Raw genomic sequence first — 11,188 nt, forward strand, 5'->3', positions numbered from 1 at the left:
ACTACCTAAAACACAATGGAATCTCCATTGTAATGCCAAAAAGCCTCCACTTACCCTTCTAGGATTGAAGTTGCACACGTGCATGTAATAGTGACAACAAACCCATATTATTTATCTTTTAGAGCCAAAACCACCAACCAGACACCCTATAAAACTCCTTAGCCAAGCCAAACAAAATGAACTTCGATGGGTGAGGGCACCTAGATGGTGATATCAAACCAAACAAAACCCAAAAGGAAAATGACATAACTAGACCCACCTTCTCCATGGTGGAATGCACCTTGCACTATGAATTTTGAAGAACCCTATAGTAGCCCAAAACTTAGACTACCAAGCTCATTTTGTTGAAAGAATGTTATCCTGCTCTACAAACAAAGAGGGTGGAGCCGAAGCAGCTTCACCGTACAATGAATGAACGAAGGTAACATAAATGGAAACACAAAACCCAACCATCAAAAGAAGAGCTGAGCGACTACCAAAACCATGCCAAAAGTGATAGAGAACAAATGACCCAAAAGAAAGGAAAATAGAAGAACCAACAATGCAAAAACCAGGAAAGGTACACACCTAGAAATGCAAAAGAAAAAGATCAAGGGAGGAACACCAACTTGGAATACTAAGACACAAAGATATTGCAATGTTGAGACCTGTCCCAGTTCAAACACATACAAAACCATCCTAGCCAGGAAAAAACACTTGCAGGCCTACAAAATGACTTCTCGCAGGTAAGGTGACGACCCAAATGAAACTTTTACTTACAGAGCACAATTGTGATTATTGAACAAAGTGACAATTAATCCCTTTAGGCATCTTAAATAACCTAGTAATCATGATAATTAAAAGGTGCACTAATTGTACATGTCCTTCATTAATGAACTTTGCCATGCGTCCAACCTCAGGACCACATAAACCTTTTCCTGTCGTCGAAGACATGTAGGAATAAGTTCCTACCCGATTCAAAAGTTGCTTTCTTGAAGACCAAGGATCCCTACCATGAGGACATTAATCCTCACTTCCTTCTTCCACATGAAAATGGCCTGACATCTAGAACACGGATTCGAGGACCTAGACACCAAAAATCAGGAACAAAACAAAAAGGCCTACCTTAAGCAAGGCAAGGCAAAAAGTGAAAAGAAGGGACCCAAATTTTCATTCGCAATAAGTAGGGACATGTATGCAGGGCATAACACATTGGTATATTAACCATTTTGGGCAATATTATGATAGGTTAATTCCTTTGATAAAATCTCCCAACCTCCTTTTTAATCTATGGAAGTGGATTGCATTTTCTTACAAAATGAATGTTAACTATGGATGGATGCTTTAGTTTTCTATTGTATTTGTGAGTTTTGGAAACATCGATAAATGTAATGTTGCCTAGTGGATTGAATTGAAACCAATAAATAAGAGGTTGATTTATTATCTCTAGCAATCCAAAGTAGCACGACCGAGACAATACTGGAACTAGTTTACAAAATTGACTTAGTTGTATTATTGCTTGTAATGACTCCTTATGGTTTCTTTGGTATATGGATTTACTAATTGAGATGGTTGAGGGACTTTGAAAGGTATTTGTTTTATTAATAACAAATTTAATGGTGTACTTGGGGATGGATACACTTTAATCACTCTTATAAATAGATATATTAGACTAATATGTGATTTAACTTATATTCTTGCATATAGTTCTTATAATATTTTACCATTCTTATTGTTATACTAACAACAATCTTAATTGAAAGGATGGTAAGAAGTTTGCTGAATCGTAATGAAGTGAGGAAGCATTTTGGATGCTCATTTGGAACTTTTTGTCTTTCACGTTGAAGCATACAAAGCTATGCTAGAAATGGATACTCATTTGATCAAAATTGGATCTAGGACAACTAATTTTTTTTGATGCCTCAAGGGATCTAGGCAAGTTCAGAGGTTTTATTTCCACCATATTCTTTCTTACCAATGCCCATATCGAATGCAGGTGTAATATTAAATTGTTATTATTAATAAAATTCTACAGACTTTGACCTATTACCAATAAAAAAAAACTACTCATTAAATGAATTTAATTATAGATTAGATAAAAATAGTGAAATTCTTATGTTCTCTATTGTAAATAAATCAAAATAATATTATAGAATACAACTATTATAACAACAATGTGACAAGAGATGCATTCGTTTGTATTTAAACCAATAATTATTACTCGTGAATTTTTTGGAAAAAAGTGTATAATAGATAATTAATTAAGATTAGATGAGCTCAAAACTCGACATTACAAAACTATCTAAATTATATATATAATGTACAATAATAGCATTTACCATTTTCAAAATTTTAAACTTCTTCAAAAGCTCTTCAAAATGTATGCTTCCATTTGGTTTCTTTTGCATTGGCACTTCACAGTCGCATAGAGCTAATACTTGTCTTTCGGCTTGTTTTCGCATCCACCCTTCACAGTCACTCGCATCTCTTCAAGTAGCAAACTAAACCAGTCGAAATATGCCAGGGCTGCTGAACAAGCTGCACAACAGGTATTTTCGTTTATGTATTATTTGAGTTTTTGCAATCGGGGATTTAAGGATTTACTCGGAAATATTTTCGATAAGTCACGCGCCTGCAATTAAGTTAAATCGGATTTTTTTGTGGTAAGTAGTCTCAATGAAAAAATAATGATATGGGTTTATTCATAATTTTCGTTATAACTAATGGGTTTTGATTTTATGCTCAATGGATTTCTTACTGTTACTGGCGATGGCATAAACTATACAGCAGGAATCAGAAATAGGGCTTGTCATGGGGATTGAAGCTTTTGTACCATCAATACTTCTTGAAGAAACTGCAACAGGCTTCAGTGGAAATTTTATTACGTGACTTATCCGTGAGGTTAATTGTCCAATTCACTAACAGTTAGACACTGTATTTGAAAAAACGAATTCGGAAACCCTGGGCGTTGATGTAGATGTTTAGTTTGTTATACCATAAAATCTAGGATTGTTCTTTCTTTCAATGTTCTAATCTTAATCAAACAATCTGAAATAAATTATGGATATGCAAGAGAGAAATCAGATTCAGACGTATCTGGCACAGCCAAAAAAAAAACAGAGATTTCAGATTCACTTCAAATATAAAAAACAACTTAGCACGAACCTAGGAAGTGTAAACTGGAAACTGATACAGGAAAGAGATAGAGGATACATTTTTAGAATAGCATTGGAGATCCAAAAAGTTAAAAGATTGTTGTCTCTACACGAAGATTTATAAAGTTGAAAACTAGAGAATCCTTTGGGGCATTTGCACTGGCAGACTTTAGTCTATAGACGGAGATAGAGACCCGGGCTTCATCTGTAGAGATCATAAATGACCTTAATACCCTGTTCTCTCAGAGTCTTGAAGTTAGTGTGTGTAGAAAATTAGTCACAGCATTCAGTGTTCTCTAATTATTGTATTAAAATCTATCATATTTAGATGATTAATGAATGTGTTTAAGATTGTCATTTATTGTTCTGTTTTATTGACTTCTCTTCCTTCTACACGCAGTTCTTGAGTTTTTCAGGTCCATTAAGGCACAGGGTAACATCTTAATTATTGCTTTGGCTGAGCACATAACACTATTAGGAATAAGTTAATAATTTCAGCATACAATAAAACTTATCAGGATTTTTTAAATCCTCAATCTTGGAAAACACGCACATCGTCTGGGACTTGAAGAGGCTAGGGACTGAAAGACGAATGCCAGAATAATGATGATGCTTCTTAACATCCTTCAAACAAATTGGCGTCTAGGACCTATCACATCTTACGTAGACAATACTATTTTCTTTCATCCTTGTTTTGAATTATAACTCATACGCCTCAAGTTATGCATTGTATTTATTCCCATGTACATTTTTGACCCATTTGCAATAGAGTTTGAAAAAATCATATTTGGTGGCTGTGAGATCAGGCTTAGATTAATTTGATGGAAAGTGGAAAGTAAACTTTTGGATAGTGATGAGAAACGTTGAATCTAATAGTTTTACTATTCTATTCATCATAAAAAAAAAATATACCGCTTCATTCAAATTATTGTGTAGTTTCAATCATCTAATGAATTATCGTCGTCTTCTTATTTATCAATGGCATTAGTTGATTCATAAACAATGTCAATGCCAATGGCATCAGCTGCCTCAATGACATTCTCACTTTCCAATTCCTCAAATTCTTATTACTTCAGCATTGTATAGTGGGCTTGTTTGCTTGCAATTAAGATCCTACTTAAAAAATGTTAAAAATTAGCTTGCAACTCCCTTCACCTAATGAAGATATTGTTTAATGCTAAAAATCTATTTTTAAAATTTTTTCACTACAGAGAGCTTGCAGCTAATCGGACATGGGTCATTGTGAGCAATTGGATATAAAACATTCACAGGAAGAAATCTTGAGAGCTAGTTTAATTTGAAGTTATAAATTTTCGAACTTCAGAAAGTTCTGTTTTGTAATGTTAAAAATCTTTTTCAAATTCTGTAATAATTGTTTCCCGCACTAAATCATAGAATGTTTCTTATTGAAAATGTACCTAGTTCACACTTGGTCCGCCTGGGTCTGCCCTGATTCAAGCCGGGTGAACCAGCATGCCTAGCTACAAACCTTGGCAAAAAGCCACAAGCGAACCAAACCTGAATCCTGATCTGGTTTGAACTGGACGAATACCAAGGCCCCAGGCAGGCAAACCAGACCTAGAAATTTGTGAGTGATCCCATCATTTTTACTCATCAGAAGCGTTCTTGAAAAAGTTCCAGAAAAAGTGTTTTACTGGGATTCAAACATATCCAGAAAAAGTTGATGGTTGAGGAGCATATAGATACTGTTGTACCTCATCGCTGCCAAGTGCCAGTTTTAGCCTGGTAATATATGCAAGGTATAATCACAATGTCCTCTAATGGCTGTGCAATTATTTGTTGCTTTCTAATAATATATTTTAAGCATATCCCACCCATAAATTCTTTTGATGGTATTGTTCAGATTTGGAATATAAACCAGACTCTTCTCCTGTTAAAGGCACCATTAGTTAGAGGAGCTCCACATGACCTAGTCTAATATGCTTCTTTCATCATAATTCATAAGTGATTTATGCATTAGCTATATTTATCCTTACATTAAATGGAAGGAACACTAATCGATTGCATAAAAAAAGCTTCTCTCCAATGTCTAAGAAATCTCTCATTGATCTTGGAAATGGTAGGGGAGATTTTTGTAATAATTGGAGTTGGAGAGTGAGGATTATGTCCTTCCAAGAAAAGGGTTATCCATTTAATTGTTTAAACATTTTAGACAAACCTTCATTTTTTGTTTCTCTGAACTGTACACATATGTTTCCAGGTACCCACTCTGCAGCCGTCTTCATGTAAATTTAAATATTATTAAAGCTCAAGTGCATAGTTGGAGCAATGCCAAAGCTGTGGAAAATTGACTTGACAAATTGCTTAGTTCTTGAGGAAGAACAATTTTCCATTTTCAGAGCTGTCAAATTGCTCAATAATTAAATACTTAATCTTGTACAATACTTAAAATGCAATCTCATTAAGGAAAATGTCAGAGGCAAACTGTGCTACTTGTTTCACATATATTCATAAATTCAGAATGTTACCCAGGGAATTCGCACTATGAATAGTTAAAGCTGCTCCAACTCTTTGTAAGTTCGCTGTGCACCCTTTACTAGCAAATACTTGAATTTTGTTTTTCTATAGAAGATTTTTTTCCCACTATTTAATATTTGTGCAAATTTTTTTCACCATTTTGTTGTTTTAATAGACAAGCTATTTTCATAGATCTCTAGAAAAAAGTTAGAATACCTCATGTTATATATATAGATGGATAGTATTTTTCATATTTCACAAAACCTTCTTTGAAAAGGTTGCAGAAACTAAATTTTTTTTTCAAAAAGAGGACTCCGTTAGTTTGTTCTTTTTCAGTTGCATGGTATGCATTTAGCCCTTTTGTGGCGAAGGACATGAGGTTTAAACTCCTTTGGTAGGCTTGGACTTTTAGACCATCTGTATCACATGTTAGGATAATCTTCAGAAAGTCTTTCTAATTAAAAAATCATAATTACATGTGAATTTCAATTCAACAAGACAGAAATTTGATGAGTCGTACCTTTGGTGAATAAAAGGGCCATAAAAAAAGGGCATGAGTTGAGCTCGTGGAATCATCCTTTTTCGTAGCCTCTTAATCTCTTCTTCTTCAGCTAACTATCAAGAGAATTTATCTGATCAGGACAATGACCTACTTTTCTGCTTAGTCAATATCATATATATGTGATAAACAGATAATATAACAAAAACAGACCTCCTGCCGTCTTTTCTCTTCCAGCCTTTTCTGCTCCAATGCATTTATCTTTACTGCTATCTATTTCAAGCAGACCAGAAAATATAATTATGGGTGATAAGAAAAAAGCGCCTGCTTACACTCGTGTGAATTAACAGAATGTGATTTCATGTGGGAGTTTGTGCTAATATAAATTTGTTTAAAAATACAAAAAATACTGTTCAGAACTGGCTAAGAACTACGAATTTGAATTTGTTAAAAATATACATGAAAATCTATCCAGAATCGGCTAAGAACTCACACAAGAGCATACATATAAGATGATATTTAGAAGACTTACTGTTTGATCAAATTCAGCACGATCAACTGCCCTTTTTTCAGTGTAAAGCTTTACATTTAGTGGCTTGGTGCATTCTTTCACTGCGGGCTTCACCAAATGCTGTTATTTGAGAAACAAGTACCAAAGAATCAAAATCATTTCTAAAAGAGAAATGCTCATATGCTAAGTAAATTTTAAAAAAAAAAATCAAATGTAACCTGTGGTTGATCTGTTGTCCATGGCAAGCCTTGTGCCATTGGAATTCGATTTTTTTGTTCCTCAGAGAACATCACCTGTACCTTCCTCAAAAATTCCTTCTCTTTCTTTTGGCCTCTTTGCTGCAATTTTTAAAATTCTTCTCAGACCTTGTGTATTTTATGGAAAGTTAAAAAAGAGGATAAAAACTGTTGAATCCACATAGTATTCAGAAGAAATGAATTTATTAAATCAATAAAAATGATAGAAACATATTGGTAACATATTAAAACGTGTTTTCATGTAGTTTACCTCTGTTCGAAGCTTGAAAGGTTGTGCACAAGTGACCTTGGGTTGCTTTTTCCATTGTTGAACTCTGCTTCTATCCAAAGACCCCTGGCCTGTTGAATCCAAGCTCTGAAAATAAACCATGTGTTCCTAGCATATGTTAATATTAGATATGTTTGAACTTTTAAATGATAAGTATCTAACATGTCTGTTGCTGTCAACTGAAGCGTGTGTGTGTACCCGCTCTATCCTTGGATTATCTTGAGCATCATCGGCTGGTTTAACCTACAAATGCAAGAAAATATGAAATATTGGTTCCAAAGATATTTTATCGAATGTAAGATGTGTTCTCAATACTTCTCAGTGTATGTTAATGTTAAATATAATTTATTCAACCGGATTTTCGAAGCATATTGTTTTAACTTCTGAATGATAAATACATTACTTGTCTATTGCTGTCAAGTGATGTGCACATGTGTACATGCTCTAGCCCAAAACTATGCTGAGTATCATCTATTGGTTTAACCTAAAAATGCGTAAATATGAAATATCAGTTTCAAATATAATACAGTGTATATAAGATGTGTTCTTGGTATATCTTAATGTTACATATAATTTATTCAGCCTGCTTGTAGAAGCATATACATTTCAAGTGATAAATATCTTACTTGTCTCCTGCTGTCAAGTGAAGTGTCCATGTGGTCATGCTCTACCCTCGAACTATCCTGAGTATCATCTACTGGCTTAACCTACAAATCCAAGTAAATATGAAATATTGATTCCAATTAAAATATATTGCATTGGATCACAACCATATATTATCAATGATAAATATCTCACCATTTCACTGTTTTCAACTGAAGCACATGTGTGTACCTGATCTACTTTTGAGCTAGCAATATCACCCACGAACTCAACCTACAAAATTCATGTAAAAACAAAATATTGGTTTTATTTATGCAGAAACTATCAAAGGACTATAAGAGTCTGTTTTGAACTTTACAGTATAAATTCAGCTTAAAACTTGCATACTTGTCAAAGCTATCAGATTTCCACAATCCATGAATATGGTATATGATTTCTGGGAAAGATTGTGTAAGAATTTTTTCATCAACGTTTCGGATCATACTACATGATCCATCATCAGGATGCCGGAAAGTCAAATATGTTCTCATTGACTTTTTGGCATCCTGATGATGGATCATGTAGTATGATCCGAAACGTTGATGAAAAATTCTTACACAATCTTTCCCAGAAATCATATACCATTTACATACTTGTGTCATTATAATTGGACACTGAGTACCACCCTCTGCCTCTACCATGATGTCCTACATTATCTCATCGGAAGTTACCTTATTGTTCAATTGCTCTGCCATTGATGATACATGCAGTGGAACATGAGGGTGTGATTGCATTGATCCTGATGAAAGCATCTGATCTGCAACATCCATACCCCCTGCAACCTTCTTAAGTGAACAATGTGCCTGTGGAGTGACAACCTTGTAATGGTTAAGTCCAAATTTTTGTTTAAATGTCAAATTAGATTTAGGTTACTTCATTCCTCAGAATAATTTTAATAGATCAATTGAGGAGTAATATTTATAAGTTGTTAATGACTATATAGATATGAATTTTCTTTTGTGCACATTTTCCATCAGATTTATAGAAATAAAATTATCATAATATAGTAAACCATTATAATAGTTATAATTTATATACCTGAGAACCCATTATATCTCCACGATCTGAAAGTGGTGGCAAACTTTCAAATGCCTTTACTAAATGCTTTACTTTTCCCCCACCACACATTGGAATGTTATCCAGTGTTTCCGCTTGTAGGGGCCTTCTAAGGGCTGGGGAAACCCCTTTCCAAGGAGATGACAATAAAGTTGCACTGCTATATTCCTCAGCACCCTCCATCATCTTCTCATCCATGTTTCCATTTTTCTGCCCAGAAGTCCTAATTCTCTCATCATTCCCATTTGACTCCATCCGAGGAGATACTAACATAATTGCATTGCTATTACAATCCTCTGAAATGTTGTTTTTATCCAATTCAGGGTCCTCCGGACCACATGCATGTTCTTGAACTCCAATCTGGATTTCCACACTGGTTTCTCCAACTTTGGCTGAAGGCTTTTTTGTTTTCGAAAAATTATCCTCCATAAACTCTTGTGAAACCCTCAATTTGTGAGAAGCAATACGCACACAGTTCTTGTCCGCATCAGCAGATGTGTCAAGAGACCCAGATTTTGACTTTTTCTTGCAGCACTTGAACTCCGTGCTCTCCTGATTAGGTTTTTCAACCCTCTTTGCTGCAAGAAACTTTCTTGGCTGAGGTTTCGAATTATGATAAGCCCATTCTGAGTAATTTACTCCACATCTTAACTTGCAGGCATGCATTCCAGATTCAGACACCTTAGATGGTTTCCGAGAACCAATGGTTGATTTTTCAAATCCAACAACAGAAAACCTCCTTGTATCATTTTCATGGTGTTGATTTTTCCTCAGCAGTTGAGTAGAAGCAGGAACCTGAACGGTACTTTTCCTTGGACCTGATGTAGATTGAACACCCGTTTTTCTTGAGCTGCAGGAATGCACTCCGGATTCAGGCACCTTAGAGGGCCTCTGAGAGCGATTGGTTGATTTCTGAAACCCATCAAACAGTTTCTCCTGGCCATTGAAGGACTTTTGATCCCCATCAGAGATTTTGAAGCTCTTTTCACTCCTATTAGACAACTTTTGAGACCGAGGAAGAGATATTTGAAAGTCATTTGGATATTTTTCAACGGCAGGATTGGGATTGCGATTTTCTGCATAATTAGCAAGAGAGAACTTTCTCATATCATCTTTATGGGGTTGTTTCTTCCTCAGCGATTGAGGAGTAGACGGATTCTGAACGATACTATTTTTCGTTGATGAAGGAAATCGAACACCCTTCAATGAGGATCGAACGCCTTGTTGTCTTGCAGGAAAGCCTGTGAAGCTCATTTTGTAGCCTCTGTGTATTCAGTCACAGTACTCTCTCTCTTTTTCTATGAGAAAACGGAATGAATTGATTTGCAAATGAATGGTAACGTCCTCTAGGAAAAAACAATTCATGTATTTGTAATTGGGAGTTTCTAATTGTTTCTTTCTCAACGGCCAATTGGAGGACTGTGCAAAGAGCGCAAAGGCGGGGTTATATTTAGTATGTTTCTAAACAATGACTCCTATTTTTTTTAGAAGATTTTGCAGATTTATTGTACCATGCACGCTGAGATAAAAAATCAATGTAACAACGCAACGGCTATTTGGCGTGTCTGAAGGAATGAACAAACTGCTTCTCCATTACAGTCCGAATTCTGTTCGTTGATCTTTCATGCTATGTGAAGGATTTTTAGAATAGTTATCCAATCAGTTTTTATAAGTTCGTACGAAACTTAAATAATGAACGGTCATTACTCGTTTAGGCAATATTGTAAACTTAAATGAGGGTTTTATTCATGGTCGGACTGAACACCCTTTTCTGTTGCCTCCATTCTATCTCTGTAATTAACACAATCCTCGTTGTATCTGTGAATGTATCTTGGGGATTTTAATTGTCTCTTTCTGAACGATCATTTGGACAATTATGGAAAGAGCCCAAAGCAGGGGAAGCGTGATCTAAACAATTTCGTTTGTTTTTCAGAGATTTTGGCAGATTTATTAGTCTATGTACACCAAGAACAGTTCCGATTCTTAGAATAACTATCTAATCAGATATTAAAAGTTTGTATAAAGCATAGATATCATAAACGGTCATTACTAATTCTGTGTAAGATCTTTTGAACTCTCCATTTTTAATATAAAATTTGGCTAATATTGAAACCCTCCTTGAATGAGGGTTTCTCTCTTGAAAAAGTGGCCAATCTGCGGGTCATTAATTATAGTTATGTCATAAAATATTTTTTTCTTTATAATTATGCGGCATAGAATCTAGAAGAACCAGTTATTTGCAGCATAACTATTTGAGTAAGATTTGTAATTAGTTTATATGATATTATGAAGATAAAACATTATATTGAAGAATGTGTTATACTCCAATGAGATTTTATTAGG

The 11,188-nt window shown here is 34.8% G+C and overlaps 1 protein-coding gene and 1 long non-coding RNA gene across 2 annotated transcripts; one reads left to right on the forward strand and one right to left on the reverse strand.

Moving 5' to 3' along the window:
• Positions 1 to 2,318: 2,318 nt before the first annotated feature.
• Positions 2,319 to 5,741, forward strand: LOC149564633 (uncharacterized). Its single transcript, XR_016361874.1, has 3 exons — positions 2,319 to 2,528; positions 4,557 to 4,894; positions 5,356 to 5,741. It is a non-coding gene; the product is annotated as an uncharacterized LOC149564633 (long non-coding RNA).
• A 20-nt stretch (positions 5,742 to 5,761) lies between these two features.
• LOC149564634 (microtubule-destabilizing protein 60-like) lies at positions 5,762 to 7,299 on the reverse strand. Its single transcript, XM_089818180.1, has 4 exons — positions 7,130 to 7,299; positions 6,841 to 6,960; positions 6,644 to 6,742; positions 5,762 to 6,384 (listed from the first exon to the last, which is right to left on the reverse strand). Exons 1-4 carry the CDS (start codon positions 7,247 to 7,249, stop codon positions 6,274 to 6,276), a joined length of 450 nt encoding a protein of 149 aa, XP_089674306.1. The 5' UTR covers positions 7,250 to 7,299; the 3' UTR covers positions 5,762 to 6,273.
• Positions 7,300 to 11,188: the final 3,889 nt, after the last annotated feature.

This window comes from Cupressus sempervirens, chromosome 3 (assembly GCF_028749045.1).
Source record: "Cupressus sempervirens isolate cs-2001-9-10 chromosome 3, ASM2874904v1, whole genome shotgun sequence".
NCBI lineage: Eukaryota > Viridiplantae > Streptophyta > Pinopsida > Cupressales > Cupressaceae > Cupressus > Cupressus sempervirens.